General features: G+C 46.0%; 1 protein-coding gene across 1 annotated transcript; it reads right to left on the bottom strand.

Annotated features, from left to right (window-relative positions):
* Window positions 1-1,517: 1,517 nt before the first annotated feature.
* FXN (frataxin) lies at window positions 1,518-20,067 on the bottom strand. The gene is made up of 5 exons (XM_081504094.1): window positions 19,875-20,067; window positions 18,006-18,103; window positions 12,931-13,051; window positions 5,518-5,615; window positions 1,518-2,517 (listed from the first exon to the last, which is right to left on the bottom strand). Exons 1-5 carry the CDS (start codon window positions 20,040-20,042, stop codon window positions 2,349-2,351), a joined length of 654 nt encoding a protein of 217 aa, XP_081360220.1. The 5' UTR covers window positions 20,043-20,067; the 3' UTR covers window positions 1,518-2,348.
* Window positions 20,068-20,302: the final 235 nt, after the last annotated feature.

Raw genomic sequence — 20,302 nt, 5'->3', positions numbered from 1 at the left:
TACAAGTGTATATACACAGACACACACAAACACACGATTTTATTTATTTTTTTCACTGGTACTGACCCCACTTAAAAATTTTCACTGGACTAAAAAATAACTTATTTTTAAAGAAAGACTGTATTTTAAATACTCATTTAGCATTTGTCTGTATTGTTGTATTGTTATGAGTTTTTTTCCCCCACAAAGAACGTTTTTCATTTTCCCAGTGCAAAAAGTCTTTGTTACATATTTGCATAGACTAGTCACTAATAAATCTTTCTTTAGTAAGAGAGTAGCAGAACAGGAGCCTAACTTTGAGTGAGTTTTAATGTTCCCAAGCCCTGGTTTCTGCATGTGTAAAATGCAAGGCTGTTAACAATTCAGATGGTGTAGCAGGCTGTCTTGGTCCACCAAGGCTGCTGCAACAATAGTAGAGACTGGATGGCTTTTAAACATTTATTTCATAGTTCTGGGGGCTAGGAAGTCCATGATCAAGAGTGGACTGGGTGGCAGGTGAAGGCCTGCTTCCTGGTTGACAGACAGCTGTCTTCTCCCTGTGTCTGCACATGTTGCAAGGGACAAGGCAGCTCCCAGGGGTCTCTCGTAAAAGAGCACTAATCTCATTTATGAGGCCTGTGATTGGGGGTTAGAATCAACACCTAAACATTCTGCCTTCACAAGCTTAGCCAGTAATGGCACAATAAAAGATGATTATCTGAACATGAATTCAACTGAAATTCAAGTGGACCTAAACCCAGAACCATATACTCACTCTGCAGCTTATAAAAAGTGTCCACTGTCATCTCCTCTGTTAGAGAGAATTAAAGCTAGCCTGGAAAGTTGCCTGATGGGACTACTGTGTGTCTGACTTGGGAATCGACTCTGTTCTATCCAGTTTCATCCTCTCTGTTAAGGTGGGAACACAGAGGTCCAGAGAGTTTGAGAAACTTTCCCAGAGACAGACAACCGCTTTTGGGGCTGAGCCAAGTCTCAGCAACTAAACAAGGTGTAGGGCCAGGGTTCCATTTGTTAACACCAAGATATTTTTGTTTGTTTGTTTTTAAGGAAAAGAAAGGTGCTTTAATTAGAAGAGCTGGCAGTCTGGGGAGACAGTGGATCTGTGTCCAGAGATCAACTCCCAAGATTCTGCTCAGCCAGGACAGTTTTAATGGGAAAAATGGAGGGGGAAGCATCTCAGTGAATCACCGAGGCAGGAGGCTGGGCTCTGCATCCCCACTGAGTGCAGACTGCCTGGCTTTCTTGTCAGAGTTACTTTGCCTGAGTGATCTGCCTGCAGGATTGCTTTGGGGGAACTTTTGGGTGTAGAGAGCTAGTCTGACTTCTTTTTATCTAAGAAAAGAATCAACAGGTTAGACAAAGCATGGTGTACATTCAGGAGAGCAAAGCTCAGGAGTTAGTTTCATTTGCTTAGTGATCACATTCTTATAATTAGTTTTTTTTTAAGGTAGGAGGGGAATAGAAATGGGGAAACAGGAAAGGGGTGTGGAATTCAAAAATTATGTACAACCTGAAAGTCGAGAGTTAAGTTTTATTCTGCTACACCAACATCTTTTCATTTATGTGGGCTTTCACAATTTGCCAAGCACCTCCTTAGCTTCATGACCTTGTTTATTATACTATATCCACAAGTTTAGGGAGATGGCTCCCTGCCCCCCGGTCTTTGGGAGACTTTTTGCATACTCAGACCTGTGTTTCAATAGCTTATTCTATACCGATCCTTAAAAAAAAAATATGTATACACACACATAAATATGTATGTACATATATATGCACATATGGAAGACACTTCCTGCTTGCCCCATCACACCCTGGGTCACAAAGCACAAAGAGAAAATAGTCTTCGTTTGACAGTTTCCGAGTTGTCACTGATGCTTCAGTACTAAAGGGTTTAGAAGTGTTTACACTTTCAAGAGGAGGAGAAACATTTTAGGCTTCCCTTTAATAAGTCTCATTTTGAGACAGTATGATGAGGTTGGCCAAATGCTCTTCATGCAGTTTTTTGTAGTAAGTCCTTCAAAGAATGAATGGTCAAGCCCATTTATTTCTCCTCCTAGAATTTATCCTTCTTGTTTTTCTTAGTTATGAGGTTAAGTATAAAGGTATGGGCACACAGACATTATGAAACATTAGGGCTATCACGTGAGGGAGGAAATCAGACAAAATATTTTTAAAAAAACTCTATGGAAATTAAAAATCTAAACCCAGGGGGCAGGGTGGAAGGCGACACAGTCTTTTCACAGAGGTGTTACATACAATGCAACTGTCCTCAAAGGCAGGAATGGAAAAAGCTAGCCATTCAGCTGCAGAACAAGGCTGGGGTCTTAGCTTTAGAGCTTTTCATGTCTTTAGCATTGGGCTGGGCAGCAAGTGTTTTTTCCAGAGTAGGCCAGAGAAGATAAGTCCAGCTTGGTCTTTAAGGCTTGAGTCAGCTCTGTGGCCAGCAACTCGTGGAGGGACACGCCATCGTGGGAATATACCCAGTTTCTCCCAGTCCAGTCGTAACGCTTGGGGCCGCTGCAAGATGAAACACAGTTAGAGTAAGTTCACGGGAGCTGTGCTTCTGAAGAAACTGTCACCAAGAAATTGACTGTAGTGAAGATCTAAAAAGTAATAAACAAGGCATGTATTTGACTTCTCGTCTTAGGCTCGATTTAATATAACCGAATCATTTTGCTGTACACCTGAAACTAACACAACATTGTGAAATTAACTCTAATTGTAAAAAAAGCAGAATTACATCATCATCCTCGAGAACCATTCATAGAACAACGCTCAAGACCTGAAAACATTTCAACCCTGTTGATGAGTCTCCATTTATCACATTCTGATCTTTTGCTTTTCCTAAGTCACATATGATAACCTGAACTATCAGGGCAGTGTCTTTTGGATGATGGCCATTCATGCACTACCAGCATGATCTGCCCCTTACCTATGTTATTATCATCATTTCAGTACATTTCATAACACTGGGCATCCACTATCTAGTTTCAAAACATTTTCATCACCCAAAGGAAATTCCACATCCATTAAGCAGTTACTCCCTATTCACTCCTCTTCCCAGCTCCTGGTAACCGTCTCTACTGATATTTTTAAAAACAATTTGCTTAGTTCAATTTGAAATCCATGAAGGTGAGCGTCTGACGGGCTAGTGCATCCATCTCAAGCTCATCTAGTTAACAACAGCAGTACATGCGCTTCATGCCGGGAACGCTGTGTCCGTGTGGCCCAGCGTGACTAGGTTTCGCAGTGTCTTGTTATTCCAGACCGACACAACCTGTGACCATTAATTCCACTTCCTCCGGGTCTAGTGGAGGAGGGGGTGTGCCAGCAACTGATGGAGGAAGGAGCAGAGGATACGGGGAGCCCACGGGATGCAAGGGGCTGCCAAGTCCAGCTGTGCTCACGGGAGCTTCCCCGAAGTGCAGGATTGAGACAGCTTTGCCAGGGAGGAGGAAAGTTCAGAAGGGAAGCATCTTTTGAGGGTTATGAAAACATCAAGGATTTCTGTATTATCAACCAAAGGCACTTTCCTAATGGGATAAAGGAACAAACCAAAAGCACTGGGCTTTTATCATGTACAAACAGCCAAACACATAGAGGCATAATAACCTGGACCAAAACCAGAGAACATTTCCTTGGCTCTGCACTCTGATTTGCTGCCAGGATACCAGGCAAGCATGAGAACGTCCAGGCCCCTCCACACTGCCCAGGGCTCTGTGCTCAGCCATGGTCACCCAGCTGTCCACCCAGACGTCTCCTTTATTCCATCCTTTAACGTCCTCAAGCAAGGTATCGAGGCAAAGCCAGTGTTTCTTCTGACCTGAAACGTGGTCAATTAAAAAGCCCCAGGACTTCCCTGGCGGTTCAGGGGTTAAGACTCTGTGCTTCTAATGCAGGGGGCATGGGTTTGATCCCTGGTTGGGAAACTAAGATCCCACATGCCATAAAATAAAAAGCCCTATAATATCAGAAAAGCAGCCCTTACAAAGGTTATTTTGGGCCAATGTGAAAAATTGAGTGGAGAATAACTTTTTTTTTGAGGAACATAGTATTTCCATGATAGTAAAAGGCTACGTGGCATATTTTCTTTCCAGATTCCCATCATGAATTAAAAAAAACAAAACAAAACTTAGGATTTCTCAAAATTTGTTATCATCCAGAAGTCTATTTTTCTAAACATGCCTGAGGTAGGATCCTGTTGCTGGTAGGTGTGTCCAAATGCGATAAGGACTTTTCAGTCTCAAGATACAACATGAGGGAATTCTTTTAGTGGAGCCAGCACAGTTGGTTCTGGTGCTCTGCCTGCTATTTTCAAAGCCACCGATCCCCAAAGCTGATGGCTGGATTTGAGCTGGTCCACCCAGTTTCTCGTCCTGGTTCCTCTGGAGATGAAGGAGAAGGCTGTGCAGCCCTCATGCATGGCCACAGGAAGGGTTGAGGTGGCTGTTTGAGACCAAAGAGAACAGGCTAATTGGCCCACACAGGGTAAAATCTCCCTCAACTTCAAGAAAGTTGGATCTAAAAGCAAGACAATCTGTGAATAAGCATCTGGCTAGAAATGAGCGATTCCTTAGAATTGGTTTTTCTTGAATGATAACATTCTTCCTAGATGAGGCTGGGATGAAGGAAGCATAATGCCTGATTTAGTTTGAACAAAGAATCACACATTACAGCACCATAAACAGTATAATATTAACTACCTAAAAGTGATGTCAATACTGAGGCAGGGGAAGAGTTAAATACTTTTCTTTAAAAAAAAGGCAAACACCGTGAGGCTTTCAAAGAATCCCATGCTAGTTGTATCTGGGCCTTTCCCAATTCAGTCTGAATGTTCTCTTTGGAAGTGCTAATGAAAGACCGGGAAGGTTGTTCTGAGAGCTTTTTGTGGGCGTCTCTCCCTTTACTTTCTTACAACCACTTCAACAACAGCTAGAGGGATGAGGGACCCTCTCTCCCTGCACATTCTCAGGCCTTGAAACGCAGCACAGAAGGTCTCCAAAACAATCTTTTATTCTGCTAGATTGAAAGCACATCAATGAAAAAGGTAGGAGGCATGGAATGCCCTGGAAGTACAGTTTAAAACACTCTCCAACCTCCACAGAGCACACAGCCCAGTTCTGCAACTAACTTTTAACTGAGGTGCTCAAAACCGACCAGAGGTCAAACTTGAACACGCTTTGAAGACAAATTGCAACTTGTTCACATGCTGTAATAGCAAAGGTGGCTTTTTCAAAGGCACAGATTTTTCAAAGGCGCAGAAATGATTTAATAGAGAAAAAATGGCAAGGTGGGTTCTGAAAATTTTTCACTTCCAATCTTAATATCCTGATATCTGCTTATAGCAGCCATATAAACACCAGAGTACCTTCCTACTGAGCCTGAGACATGCTGTAAAACCTCAGGAGAGGTTGCCTTACATAGATGCTAATACACGAGGGTGACACTTCTTAAACAGTCTACCAGGTCATGTTTCAAACAAGCTAAACCATGAGAGACTTTGACTTCTGGACATACCTGGATGGTGAAGATAACCAGATTTGCTTGTTTGGAGTCTGCTTGTTGATCACGTAGGTTCCTAGATCTCCGCCCAGTTTAATTGTTAGAACACCACTCTGGTGCATCAGGTGGAAAAAAGCATGAGGAAGTAAAACAAGACAGGGTTATCACTGTGTCATAGTTGCCTCCTCTTTTGTTATATCTCAATACTGCATTTATACCAGGGCACAACATATACCAAAAAGGAACTGTCTTTAATTTAGTTTTTGGAATTAGATCACGCAGAAAGAGCACTGCTCTTGGAATCAGACGATGATTAGTCACAACGACACATATCTCCGAGTGTTTTCCCTCATTCCCTTTGGGGTGGACAAGGCAAAGAATATCCTTATTCCCCTCCTGAGGTAAGGAGACAGGAGTGTCCAATGGCTCTACTGCAGCTGACGAATGAAAGGATCAGCATCTTGACTGCTGCCCTGGTTTCTCAACGACGGGCCAGAACATATTAGAGACATTAAAAGACGCAGGCACCAACTCTACTGCAGTCCCAGTCAGCACAAACATTGGGCAGACCCAATTCATGACCGAAGAAAGGAAGAAAAGGCAAGAGAGAAGGAAGCCATCCAGCCACCAGCTTTGCTGGTCTCAGAAGAGCAGCAGCCTGAGGTCTGCTGGCAGAAGGCAGACCCTCTGCACACGAGGGCTCTTCTCCACCGCGCCCCCCTCCCCCTGTCCCCCACCAAAGCAGCTCACAAGTTTCTCAGATGCCCTTCTCCAGCTTCATTTTCCTCTCCAGGAGCCTCGAATTCTTCAAAAGGCCAGTTGGTCAGTCTTATCTTTGCCCAGTAAATGCTCATTTAAATTTGAAAACCCTCTTTCAACAAAGGAGCCTCTTATTCCTCAGGCCTGAGATCTCTCTAGACGGCATAGGATATTAAAGAAACAGCTCCACAGCTTAGCCTCGCTGCTCCCCAACCCCTGCACGGCCCTCAGACAGGCAGCCTTTCAGAGTCCCTGTCCACCAACGGGTCCCCAGTGGTTCTTAGAACGTTTTGTGTTTGGTTTGCAAACATAAAGCGCTATTGAAAAGGTGGAGAGAGTGCCAATAATAGTATAACTGATAGGCAGGGGATGGGGAAGACACTAGTGGGTTATATTTTTAATGATTTTTTTTCCAGTGAAAAAGAAATGTAGCAAAATTATAGAGACGTTGGAAATACAGATGTTATAAACAAAATGAAGACATCCACAAAAATAGCATCTATTATTTTTCAGCACCTGCTCTGTGCCAGGCATTGCTTTGCACTCTGTGTAAAACTGTTTCCTCTACGATCATAACCATCAGGAGGTGGAAATCATTATCCCAGTTTTACAGATGAGGACAACAAAGGGACAGGGTAACAAAGAAAACTTAGTAACTGGGAAAGATGATCTTAAATCTAGGTCTGCTCCAGTCCAGAAGATGCTGTTCTTCCCACAACACGAAGTGTTCTCTCAGCCCTGTTAATCAGCGATATCAGCTCAGGTATCCGCTGCCAGTTCTTCGTTTCTTTTTAATTTAGCTGTACTAGGTCTTAGTTGTGGCATGCAGGATCTAGTTCCCCGGCCAGGGATCAAACCGAGGTCCTGCATTGGGAATGCAGAATGTTAACCAGTGGACCACCAAGGTAGGGTTCAGCTGCCAGTTGTAAAATGCAGGGCTATGATCACGCAAGTTTGCTTTAAATTTCCTTTTTTTCCCCTGAAACCTACCTGTGTTATTTTGTTAGGACTATCTTTCACTTATATGTCACAGTTTCTTACAACTGTATAATTTGGTAGTTTTTAGCGTGTCACAGAGTGTTTTCATAAAGTGTGCAAACATCCTCACTATCTAATTCCAGGCTATTTCCATCACCTCAAAAAGAAGGTCTGTACCCATCACAGTCACTCATTTCTCCCTCCATGTATATAGTTTATGGCTTATTTTTCCATATAATAGACTCAAGGAATCAAGACATAATTTCTTCTAATTTGACCTATTTGCGGCCCTTAAGTGCCCTCTTGTGACCCTACACCCAGGCGGTACATGATACAGCAGGAAAGGCAGGGGGCCAGGTCTAGGATGCACAGTCTCACCAGTTTCCTTAGGACAACAGCTGCTCTGCCCCCTTCAGAGACAGTTCGAGGAGCGGGGGCTGATAGGAGAACCGAGGCGATTCTGGGAAGGTTACCCTGACACCCCTCAGCTGGGACTATGTCCTATGTGTGTCCCCATAGCCTCTGTGTTTTCCTCACTGTATCTGAGCTGCCAGCTTGCTGCTCACCTGCTCCTTCCCTCCACTACTTTAAGCCCGCTGAGAGCAGATTTGTCTTTTCATCCTAGCATTTTCAATATTTGTACAAAACACTGATGGATTTTAAAAAACCCGATGAGTGAACCAAGTGGATGATAACCAGGCACTGTGATAACCCCTGGAACATGAAGGGCAAGGTCACACAAGACAACGCTCAACTACGCCCCCTCCTGCTCAGTTCAGGTCAGTCGCTCAGTCCTGTCCGACTCTTTGTGACACCATGAACCGCAGCACGCCAGGCCTCCCTGTCCATCACTAACTCCCGGAGTCCACCCAAACCCATGTCCATTGAGTCAGTGATTCCATCTAACCATCTCATCCTCTGTCGTCCCCTTCTCCTCCTGCCCTCAATCTTTCCCAGCATCAGGGTCTTTTCAAATGAGTCAGCTCTTCGCATCAGGCCAAAGTACTGGAGTTTCAGCTTCAACATCAGTCCTTCCAATGAACACCCAGGACTGATCTCCTTTAGGATGGACTAGTTGGATCTCCCTGCAGTCCAAGGGACTCTCAAGAGTCTTCTCCAACATTACAGTTCAAAAGCATCAATTCTTCGGTGCTCAGCTTTCTTTATAGTCCAGCTCTCACATCCATATATGACCACTGGAAAAACCATAGCCTTGACTAGATGGACCTTTATTGGCAAAGTAATATCTCTGCTTTTTAATATGCTGTCTAGGTTGATCATAACTTTCCTTCCAAGGAGTAAGTGTCTTTTAATTTCATTGCTGCAATCACCATCTGCAGTGATTTTGGAGCCCAGAAAAATAAAGTCAGCCACTGTTTCCCCATCTATTTGCCATGAAGTGATGGGACTGGATGCCGTGATCTTAGCTTTCTGAATGTTGAGCTTTAAGCCAACCTTTTCACTTTCCTCTTTCACTTTCATCAAGAGGCTCTTTAGTTCTTCTTCACTTTCTGCCATAAGGGTGGTGTCATCTGCATATCTGAGGTTATTGATATTTCTCCCGGCAGTCTTGATTCCAGCTTGTGCTTCCTCCAGCCCAGCGTTTCTCCTGTTCATTGTGCGCAATGAGTTTTCTACTGAGGTTGTTCAGTTGCTAAGCCGTGTCTTGACTCTTTGCGACCCCATGAACTACAGCATGCCAGGCTTCCTTGTCCTTTGCTATCTCTCAGAGCTTGCTCGAACTCATGTCCATAGAGTTGATGATGCCATCCAACAATCTCATCCTCTGTCGCCTCTTTCTCCTCTTGCTCTCAATCTTTCCCAGCATCAGGGTCTTTTCCAAAGAGTTGGCTCTTTGCATCAGTTGGCCAAAGTATTGGAGCTTCAGTTTCAGCATCAGTTCTTTCAATGAATATTCAGGGTTGATTTCCTTTAGGATTGACTGGTTGGATCTCCTTGCAGTCCAAGGGACTCTCAAGAGTCTTCTCCAACACCACAGTTGGAAAGCATCAATTCTCTGGCACTTAACCTTCTTTATGGTCCAACTCTCACATTCATATGTGACTACTGGAAAAACCATAGCTTTGACTAGATGGACCTTTGTTGGCAAAGTGATGTCTTTGCTTTTTAATACACTGTCCAGATTTGTTATAACTTCTTCCATTTCCAAAGGAAACTAGCTGCATTACTGGTTCCCCAGGAATTCTTAATGCTTTTGGAACCATCTGCAAGTAACCCAGATAAAAGAGAGCTTTTTGTTCATTAATGCTATTCCTTAAGGAGCAATCTGAGTGTCTACTTGGGGAGAGTGGGCAGACATCAATATGGGGCAGTGGGAGAGAGAGGCAGTTCTTAGCTCCTGACATCCAGACACTGACCAGTGGAAGCAGCCCCCAGTCACAGGAGGTAAGGCTTGATTCCAACTGACAGCATCAGTGGAAGCAAAAATAGCCATTTCCATTGTTACCAGCTCATTTGTAGAAACAGACACATATGGGAATGACATGTTGAGTTAGGGCATTTCACCTTTATGAATAGGCTTCCCTGGTGGCTCAGGGAAGCAGTAAAGAATCTGTCTGCAATGTGGGAGACCCGGGTTTGATCCCTGGGAGAAGGGAATGGCAACCCACTCCAGTAGGCTTGCCTGGAGAATCCCACGGACAGAGGAGCCTGGCAGGCTACAGTCCATGGGATCACAAAGAGTTGGACACGACTGAACGATTAACACACACCAATATGCATGTGACTTCCCCCTACTCCTAAAATGGACACTGACTTCCCCTTAAGGAGTAAGAATAATGAATATATGGCACTTTTATCTACATTGTTTCACTTAATCCTAAAATACACCTGGAGAAGAGGAGGTTACTGTCACCCACTTTACAGCTAAAGGACCTGCCCTCATGGTTAGATAATTCACTTAAGCATTCTAGGAAAAAAGTACAAATGCAGGGTGCTAGGCGAGGCCCTCTGTCACCATATCCAGTAAAGTGCTACCTCCGAGCAGCAGTGCATGACCTAGGACCCAGAGGTGGTCTTCATGGCTCTGCAAACAGCACAGCCCTGGAAGCAGAAACTCCTAGGTATACATAGAAGTTTTTCTCAGCAGAGGGTCCAGAGCAGTCAGATTCTCACAGGGTGTCCTGATCTCCAAATGGTTAAGAAGCTTCTGTCTACGGCAATAATATGCAGAAAACTCAGTGGATGAAGGGCATGGCAACCGGTAAATTCTATTTAAAGTGACTAAGAAGCTAGGGCTCCACCTGGAAAAAAAAACAAAGGCAGCATGGAGGTAACTCTCTAAATAGCATGGTGCTTGTCACAGTCTCCAGGGTTAAGTGCAGTGACTCCATGGTTACCTAGCCATGGGTGGGGCTTTGGCTCCTGCAGGCAGTTCCCTCTGATAACCATAACCAGTAAGGGATGAGGCCTGGACCCAGACACTGACAACCACATGACCTGCCCCACCCAGACAACACAAGAGCCACGAAGCTGCCCATGTCTCCCAGTCCACAGAAGAGAGAAGAAATGTGGGTTTATCTAGAGTATTGCTTTCATTTGCCTATTTGGCCAATAGCAAGTTGATAAAACAGCTCTACATGCTGAGTGCCATCACTGAAAGTATGTTCTGGAAAAGTAGGTGAGTCTCATTTCATTTATACAGTGAATCAACGTTTCTTAAGTCCCTGCTATGTACCTGGCAGTGTTCTAGGCATTGGAAGACCAGGAATGGACAGTGTCCCAGCTGCCAAGGAGCTCACTGTAGCCATGGGAGCTGGTGTGTAAAGACAGTTACAGCAGAGGGTGATCAGTATCAAACTCAAGAGTGCTGGGCAAAGAGGGTTGGTGGTATCTGCCTGGAGCATCTAGGAGGGCTGAAGAGAAGGTGACATACGACTCAGGGCATGGAAAGGCTGTGCTCCAACCAACTAACGGTGTTACAGGTGTTCTACTGTCTGTAATGTAATGTCAACTAACTTATCTTATATGTGAAATACATAAGTTAGTGAGCACATGGAGGACTCTGATCAGAAATTCACACCCGAGGTAGCCCAACAACAGAGGGAGCTACTAAATGCCATTAGCCTTCTGCATCTACACTAGAGATTTTCCTAATTAGCAAATGATTTAGCAGATACACTTCTTCCCTAGTGAGGAGAATGATACTCAACACACAGTGTATGGATTGGCTGGAAAAACTCAGGTGCCTCTTCCCTTGCATGAATGGGCAAGTGCAGCAGCTGAGTCACTCTTCAGAGAGACCCTGTGAAGACAGGGAAGGTCCTGACCCCGCACTGAGCACAAGCTTTTGTTGCCTGCCTCGTGAGGGAAGCAGAATCCAGCTGCTAGAATACTGGCACCTTCGCTTCTAATGAAACTGTCATGTAAAGTATTTGAGTCAAGCAGGTACGTGCTTCACTAATCCTATAGGAACAGATGGGGTGACTGCTTCTGTGGTGTCTGCGAGTGTGGCAGAGCTTAGCCTGAGACTTGGTTTCCCTATAGTTACCGCACCCAGGAAGAAGGCTGGGGGATATGAGACCTGTAGCTTCCCCTAGCTCTAATCATCCCACAGATGGTCAGGTTGGAGGGACCAGTCTGTAAGGGTTCCCTGGTATCTCTCCCTTCTGAGGCTGCCTGCACAAGTACGTCCACAGCCCAGCCTGAGCACTGCTGCATTTTCTGGTGCTGACGGCTTCCAACGGATCCACCTGTAAGGCACTTAATCCTTTCCTGCTCTGCCCCGTTACCGCCAAGTCCCTTGCTGTCCTTACAACCAGGCTTGACACCTGCTCCATCTGATGGAGTCCTTTTTCTATCCAGCACCCCCAACAGCAATATCCAATACCATTTCTATTACTTTAGCCTGACAGCTGGTTGTCCTAAATAATTCCATGACTTAATCCCAAATGCACACTTCATGACATTTCCTGGTATTAATTAATTGCTGTCAAGAGGATTAACTCCTGCAGGGGATTTGCTCCCACTGGCCAAAAAGAGCTGCTCCCTACGGCCTACCCAATAATTCTACATAAATCCAAAGGCTACCCTTACTCAAGTCTGCCACCTGGTGGCCAGCTGATACACACCAGCACTACCTGGGCTTCTAGGATCTGAGGTTTAAGTTTCATCCAGCCCTGTATGGCTATTAGAAGCATCTGGGGAGTTACTCTAAAAACTTCAAAAACCTCAATGCCTGGCTTGGGCCACACCCTAGACCAATCAAATATTCCTAGAGGTGGGATCCAAAGGTGCTCTTTAGAATCTCAGGTGAGCTTTTCAAAAACAGGCTTCCTAGGACTGCACCCTGAATTTCCAGAGAGTGAGGCACATGTCTAGTCTGAATACATCTTGGGCAGTCTCTCACCTGGCTTAAGAACTAGCAGTCTAGTTCAGTGTTCTCCATGCCTGCGTGATGAGGTCTGTCTTGCTACACAAACACATGCCTGGGTTCCTCCCTGATTTACCTTCATGGTTATTGAGTGAAGGTTCAAAATCTGTATTTTTAGGAAAAATGAGGGCTCAGAGAGGCCAAGTGACTTGCCTGAGGTCACAAGACTGGTGCAGCTGAAACCAGAACTCCAGTCTTTTGGCCCCATCCATAACTACTCGCTACCGGAAAGGAATTCTCTATCTCGGTGAGCTAAAATTCTTAGGGAGGATACAGAAGAATGAAGAGAAAAGAGGTACCCCAAAGGAGACATCATAGTCTTCAAACGTGTATGGTTTGTCTGCAAGGTCTTCAAAAAACTCTGCTAAGGAGTCCAGTGTCTCCTCGGCCAGTCTTTCGTAGGTGGTATCATCCAAAGTGCTGCAGGGGGAACAGAAACAACGCCAATCATGCGATCACCAAACTGCTGCATTTTATTAGCATCAATTGATATTTATTTTTTACTTAAAATTTTTTAAATAGATGGAAAACATCTAACATATACAGAGTAAAAATTTAAAGAGCATGAAAGAATTTAGAGAAGTAAGCCTTTCTTCCCAAACAGGCTAAACTATGATAAGCAATCTCTTCTGTATCCTTCTAGTCCCCCCATGGACTGTAGCCCACCAGGCTCCACTGTCCATGGAATTCTCCAGGCAAGAATACTGAAGTGGGTTGCCATTCTCTTCTCCAGGGGATCTCTCTGACCCAGGGATTGAACCCGAGTCTCCTGCACTGCAGACCAATTCTTTACCATCTAAGCCACCAGGGAAGCCCAAGATATACGAGTAAAAATTTAAATAGCATGAAAAGTAAACCTTTCTTCCCAAATAGGCAATCTGTGTATGAGCAAGCTCTTCTGTATCCTTCTAGAATAGTTATATTCTTGTTAATATACAAATGAAGCACCTTGCAGTTTTCATTTCATATGTCTTAGACATTGTTCCATATTAGCACATATGGATTTTCACAGTATTTTATCTTATGTTATTCATTCAGCTTGTCCCTTTCAACTGGCCATTGAGGTTGTTTCCATTGCTTTTGTTATTAACATCTGTTGGGCAAATCACAAAATGGGAGAAAATACATGCATTCCATATATCTGAAAAAGGACTTATTTCCAGGACATGTAAAGAACTCTTACAAATCAATAAGAAAACCCAACAGAAAAGTACGCAAAATATTTGAACAGATTTCATTTAAAAAAAAAAGATATCCAAATGGTCAAAGAATGTATGCAAAGCGGCTCAACCTTGCTAATCTTCAGGAAAATGAAAATTAAAAAACCACAATGAGATACCACCAGAAAGGTTAAAATGAAAGAGACAGATAACATAAAGAGTCGGTCAGGAAGTGCAGTAACCAGAGCTTTCAGAGACTGCTGATGGGCAAATAAGTTCGACAAGTATTTTGGAAAACTATCAATACTTCTACAAGAGTTGGATACATTCAGGTGCTCTGACCATCAATTCCACTCTTGGGTATATACCCGACAGAAATGCATACCCAGGTTCATCAAGAGACACGCACCACGCTAGAGTGTTCACAGCAGAACTATCCAATAGCCCAAATTACAGGCTGCCAAGTATCCAGACGTAATACGGTAGATAAATAAACTGTGATACCTTCATACCATGGAATACTACAGTGTGAAACAGAATTGTCTACAAAAAGAACAATATGGACGAATCCCAAAATAAATGGTGACTGAAAGAAGCCACACACAGACATACTTATTCTTAATACCATTTATATAAATTTGAAAAGCAGGCAGAACTAATCCATGCTATTTGAAATCAGAATGGTAGCTACTCTGGGACAAAGAGGGGTTACTAATTAGAAGTGAGCAGAAGGCCTGCTCTCAAGGGGTTGGTAACGTTCTATTTCTTGAGTTACATGGTATGTTCAGTTTTTAAAAATTTATCACACTGAATACTTGGAGATATTCTATATAGATACTATTTTTTAATTTAAGAAAAAGCTATACATCTAAAGAGACAGGAAGTAGTTGTCGGGGGTCTGGGGCAAGGAGGAATGGGGAGTGATTACTAATGGCTATGGGGTCTCTTTTTGGAGTGATGAAAATGTTCTGGAATTAGATAGTGGTAAAAATTGCATAATTTTGTGAGGATACGAAAAATCCCTGAAAGGTACATTTTATTTTTCATATAAATTGGTTGGCTGGGGTTTTGTTTTGTTTCTGGCTGCACCAGGTCTTAGTTGCATCATGAGGGGGATCTTCATTGCCTCGTGCAGGCTTAGTTGTGGCATGGTGGGATTCGAGTTCCTTGACCAGGGATTGAACCTGAGCTCTCTGCATTGGGCACACAGAATCTTAACTACTTGACTACAAGGGAAGTCCCAGTGGTACATTTTTAAATGGTGAATTTTATGGTATGTAATTTATGACAATGAAATCTGCCAGAAACCTCCCTGTATAGAACATATCTATAGGTTACAAGAGGTGTCTTGGAAAACTCCATCATTGGAGGGTTTCTAGGAGGCCCAAAGTAAGACATTCCATGGACTATAGCCCATCAAGCTCCTCTGTCCATGGGATTCTCCAGGCAAGAATACTGGAATGGGTTGTCATTCCCTTCTCCAGGGGATCTTCCCAATCCAGGAATCGGACCCAGGTCTTCCGCATTGCAGTCAGATCCTTTACTGTCTGAGCCACCAGGGAAGCCTGTGCATACAGGTGAAATCCCCTAACTCAACATATCATTCCTATATGTGTCTGTTTCTACAAATGAGCTGGTAACAACAGAAATGGCTACCATTCCCACCAGGGAAGCCCAAGTAAGACACCAGTGGCTGCCAAACAACTAATGAAGACAAAGATTTGCAGTATGATCCTTCCCCCTGCCAGCCCATCACCCGTCTCAAGGGCACAATGTGGAGAAGGTTACAGGGCTGATGGTGAGTGGTGGGCCTAGGTGGGCGGGTGTTGGGCATTTCCCTCTCCCCCTCCTCAGTTAACGCTGATCGAGGGAGATCTGAAGAGAAGCAGGGCAGACTGATAGGTGCCTGGAGGACCTTGGGGAACATAAAGACACACCTGACTCGGGCATAAAGTCCAAAGTCGGGAGCTTAGCAGGTGCTACCTGGCAGTGGCAGGTGGGCCATGGCAAAAGTGGACTGTCCGACACATGGCAGGTCAAGGTATGCTTCCCAGAGGCCAGAAGTAGACCTTGAAGAAGGGAGCTGGGCATGGGGCATTCTGCCAAGGTCCCACCCAACCTCAGACGGCTGTCTGGAGGGATTGGGGGACAGTAGCAAAGAGTCTGTGCAAGGAAGGGCTGGAAATGGTGCCCCCGAGGCGAAAACCTAACCCTTGCGGAGGCAGCACTTGTTCAGAGGCTGTGGGGAGGGGCCAACGACACAGACATGGGAGCCCGCAGCCTGTAGATCTTCTGTCAACTGCTGCCTGTGATAACCTGGAAGGCCCACACTGTCCTGCGGAGCTGTAGCTCTGGGGACGGTTAGAATGTTCCTGCATGTGGGTGGCTCCCTGCTGCTGTTAGCTGATGAACTCAGAAACGGTGAGTCAGGAGAAGACCAGCCGGTCTGCGCTGGGGAGCTGAAAGCAGTACCGAGATGGATGAGCCAAGGGGAGAAGCTCAAGCCTCTCATTAAGCCAACAAAGGGGAACCAATTCTGTTGCAAAAAGCAGGTTAAGAGTAGTCTTTAATGTTATGACCTCAGGGAAAATGCTCTTAGGTTGAGAGAGGTGGCTGTGGGATGAGGATGCCCAAAATAAGTCAGTTGGAGGCTCCCATCCCAGGTGGCACTAGTGGAAAAGGACCCGCCTGCCAGTGCAGGAGACGTAAGAGACGCAGGTTCAATCCCTGGGTCAGGAAGATCCCCTGGAGGAGGGCATGGCAACCCACTCCAGTATTCTTGCCTGGAGAATCCATGGACAGAGAAGCCTGGTGGGCTTCATTCCATGGGGTCGCAGAGTTGGACATGACTAGCACATGAAGTGCCTTAGCACATGCAGGAGGCTCCCATCCAGGTGGCTGGTATGTGAGACTGACTAGGTCTTAAGAGATCAGATGCCTACTAGGTTTCTGAGAAAATCCTGTTATCAAAGAAAAATCAGTCTGGCCAACTGGAGCCTTACGACAGCCTGTGGAAACTGTTACTATCAGCAGGGAGAGGGCTGTGAAGACTGTTCACCCCCAAGGAAGGACACATCCCACTGCCTGTGTCCCCTGAGGCCACGGGGAGGGACAGCCAGTGAGGAGCCTTCTGGGGGCAGAGCTGGGGTTTCTTAGGGGGATGTCCCCCACAACCAGGGTAGAAGTTGTCCCAGGGCAGCCCAGGGGGCTCCATTGCTGCCCCCTTCAAATAAAAGGGATACGTGTCTTTTACTTGAACACGAGCTATTGATGTACTGGTTATCTTGCCCCTCTCCGTGTGTGTTTGTGTGTAGGTCAGAGAAGCCATTCCTAGACCTGGAGACAGGTTTGCAGTTATCTGGACACCTCGGCCTTCAAGGTGGATGAGGGACCGTGGGCCTGTGGTTGCAGCCCCAGGATGTGTATACAAGGTTCCGGGGCGGGGTGGGGGGTCATGCAGATTCAGGCATAAAGGGCTGGGCTGCAGCAGCGCCTAGCAGCTTTCCCCCAGAACCCATCACCTCCTCCCCCCAGGACACCCGCTAGACTACCTTACTGGCCTCCCCTGCTCTTAGCTGCGGCCCTGGGACCAAGTCCTTCCCACTAAAATGTGAGTGAGGGACAGACGCCACTGCCAGGCCTGCCATGCTCTTGTCCATTTCTGTGGAGTGTACCGTGGACAGGATGATCCAGGCCTGACCTGCAAAGGGCAGATAGATGGTGCAGACAGGAGACAGGAAGGTGGAAGGAGTCCGGCTCTCTGAACCATTTCACAAAGGTACGGCCACCCTGCTCCAACAGAGAGGGGGGCCTGGTTGGAGCCATTTCAATTTTGGGTCTACTTGTTATAGAAACTTGGCCAGCCCTAAAGACTAAGATATCAAAGAGAATAACAACAAAACCCTGGAAACAACCTAAATGTCCAGCAATAGGGAATGCGTTAAATGAATTATGGCACATCCATAAAACTTAGTACTATTTTACTAAAAATAGTATAGTGGATAGTTAAGTGATGTGGAAAGATGCTTATGAGCGCTGCTGCTTAGGGAGAAGACAGGTTTTCTGTGGAATGGGTTTTGGGGTTTTTTTTTGTTGTTAAAAAAAAGTGAAAAGGAAAGAAAAAGACAAGTAAATGTATGTGTGCATATATTATACATGGTGGGTGGTGGTGGAAAGAGGAAATGATCTCTGACATGGAAGATGCTTTGTCTTACCCAGCATCACCCAAAGTTCCTGCTGTCCTCAAATTTATCCAGCAGACAGTTTGCTTTTTGACATCCAGGGTCTGGTTGAGGCAGCGGAGGCTCAAGCTCTAAAAGCCAAAGTGAAGAACATTACCATTTTCCAATACATTACAGTCCATTAATGCCCAGTTTAAATATTATTACGTGTACACTCAGGAGTAACCAGGTTAAAGTTTTTCAGACTATTTCTTCCTCGGCAATTTTTTTGCCTTCTTTTAGTGCAATACACTGCACTAACCCAGGCTCTCTCTAAGGCTGTGCTCCCCAACACAGTAGCCACTCACTACATGCACCTATTCAAATGTAAATTTACTGAAGTAAGATCAAAATTGAAAAGTCAGTTCCTCGGTCTCACTAGCTACCTGTCGGGTGTCGTGGGGCACAGTGGCACAGACTCAGAAGATACCTACCATCACCGTAAGTGCTGCTGGCTGGGATCGGGTGGTAAACACAGGTGGGGTAAGGAGTGTCAGCAAAGTCTTAGAATGTGACTAAAACGAGCAACCACAAATAGCTGGATGGCCAGGAGAAAGGCTGTACTGCAGACTGCTGCCTGACAGATCTTACTAACAGGATCTGCAGGGGACCCTGTGACACACTGATTTCTTTCAATACCTAACTGCTACCTCTGAGCAGTGGGGTCTGAGCTATGACCAGCCGGAGAGCTGTCAGAGGGGATGGAGGCCCGAAAGGAGAGAGAAGCGGTCCAGTGGAATGGAGAGGCAGGCTGCAGGGCTTCATCTGGGGAAGATGCCAAGGGGCCTGCAGAGGTTGGCGGCAAGGTTCACCTTCTCCAAAGGGCACCGTGGCTGCCACTAAGAGGAGGGGACAGAGGCTGTGGTTACTCTCTTGGGCCACTGGGGCCCTGGGCAAGCTGAGAAAGACTTAAGGCTGAGACGTGAGAGGAGGAGGAGGAAATGGGGTGTAGAACACAGATGGCCATTTAAAAACACTGGCTCTGAAGGAGAAGTGAGAGTGGCTGTAAAAAGCACAATATCCCACAGCACGTTCTGGAGTGTTCGCCATCAACTGGGCAGTGTTCCCAGACTTTAGAGAAGGGACCGCCTCCTGCTATCTGCAGACCCTGCTGATTAAACATCACCTCTATCCTCGCGTGTAACCTCCTTAATCCCACAGCCCTTCTTTGGACTTCCAAGTCGTGGAGTAACTGGGTCGGGCATTTCCCAGAAAAACAAGCCAGGCCTTAGAGGGGTTCCGCGATCCCTCGAGGTACCTCTGCTGAGTCCAGGAGCCGGAATTTGGAACCCAGGCCCGATCCAAAGAGCGCTGCTGCCCTAGCTGCTGTGCTCCGCACCTCTGACATCTTCACCTCGCTAGATGAAAGCATTTCGTTCATAAAAGCCCATGCTTGAAAGTATCGCTCTGATAGTACACATTTATATCATTATATTGATATATACACTATTTTACTGAAGTAGTTCTATATTTATAGCATGCTAATATTATACATAGAATACTTATATGTATATTATAGTACCTAGCATCTATTATTACTTAAATTTAAGTTCTCGAAAAGAGAAGTGACAAGCTTAGAACCATCACTGGTCCCTAAGAGCCAGTCCCCGCCCACCTTTCCTGCTTTTCCCGCAGTTGCACCGCAGGATACAACCGCCCTTTTTCACCAGAAAACGGAAGTTAGTGCAAAAGTAACCTGGAGACATGGAGACTGGGCACTGCTCGGCCGCGCGCCGCCGCACTTTCCCCGCCCAAGCGCGGCCCCGCCGGAGCCGGGGCGGGTGCGCTTGCCCGGCGCGTCCTCGGCGTGCGCGGCCTCCCTCCCGGCGTGAGGCCTGCGCAGCTGCCGGCGCGGGTACTTACGGACTGGCTGCGCGCGCGGGCCTTGGCGGTTCCGGTGCGCAGGCCCTGGCGGCCGGAGAGCGAGGGGTCCTTCGCCGGCCGCGGGGCCCCGGCATGGGTAGGGGCAAAGCCCGGGTGCGCGGAGCGGGGCAGGAAGCTGGCAACCGAGCGGCGCCCGAGCGTCCACATGCTCTTTGCGATCTGCGGCGGCTCCGCCCTCCTGCTCAGGGAATGCCGGGCGCCACCTGGTGGTCACGGGTTGCAGCTGCAGTCGCAGGTTCCCCTTTTCTGTCGGCTTGGGAAATGACTAGAAGTTAGACTTTACGAAGAACTTCCCTGCATTGCTCTATCTCTGCTTTTAACAGAAATAGAAAGCTTGGTTAATGCAAAGCACGAGGCATAACCCTTGGGCAACGTAGTGAATGCGTAACCTAGGGTCCTGACCTCGG

This window comes from Giraffa tippelskirchi, chromosome 1 (assembly GCF_054371585.1).
Source record: "Giraffa tippelskirchi isolate mGirTip1 chromosome 1, T2T-mGirTip1v1.2.pri, whole genome shotgun sequence".
Classification (NCBI taxonomy): Eukaryota; Metazoa; Chordata; class Mammalia; order Artiodactyla; family Giraffidae; genus Giraffa; species Giraffa tippelskirchi.
Note: the sequence above shows the minus strand (reverse complement) of the source record. Positions and strands in the feature narration are given on the sequence as shown.

Excerpts from the sequence above, each read along its gene's own strand:
- FXN (XM_081504094.1), bottom strand. The coding sequence starts at position 20,042 with ATGTGGACGCTCGGGCGCCGCTCGGTTGCCAGCTTCCTGCCCCGCTCC. Across the intron at positions 13,052-18,005 it reads GGAACTTTGGGTGATGCTGG|CACTTTGGATGATACCACCT; the intron begins GTAAGACAAAGC and ends TTCCCCCTGCAG. Across the intron at positions 5,616-12,930 it reads ACTATGATGTCTCCTTTGGG|AGTGGTGTTCTAACAATTAA; the intron begins GTACCTCTTTTC and ends CTGATGCACCAG.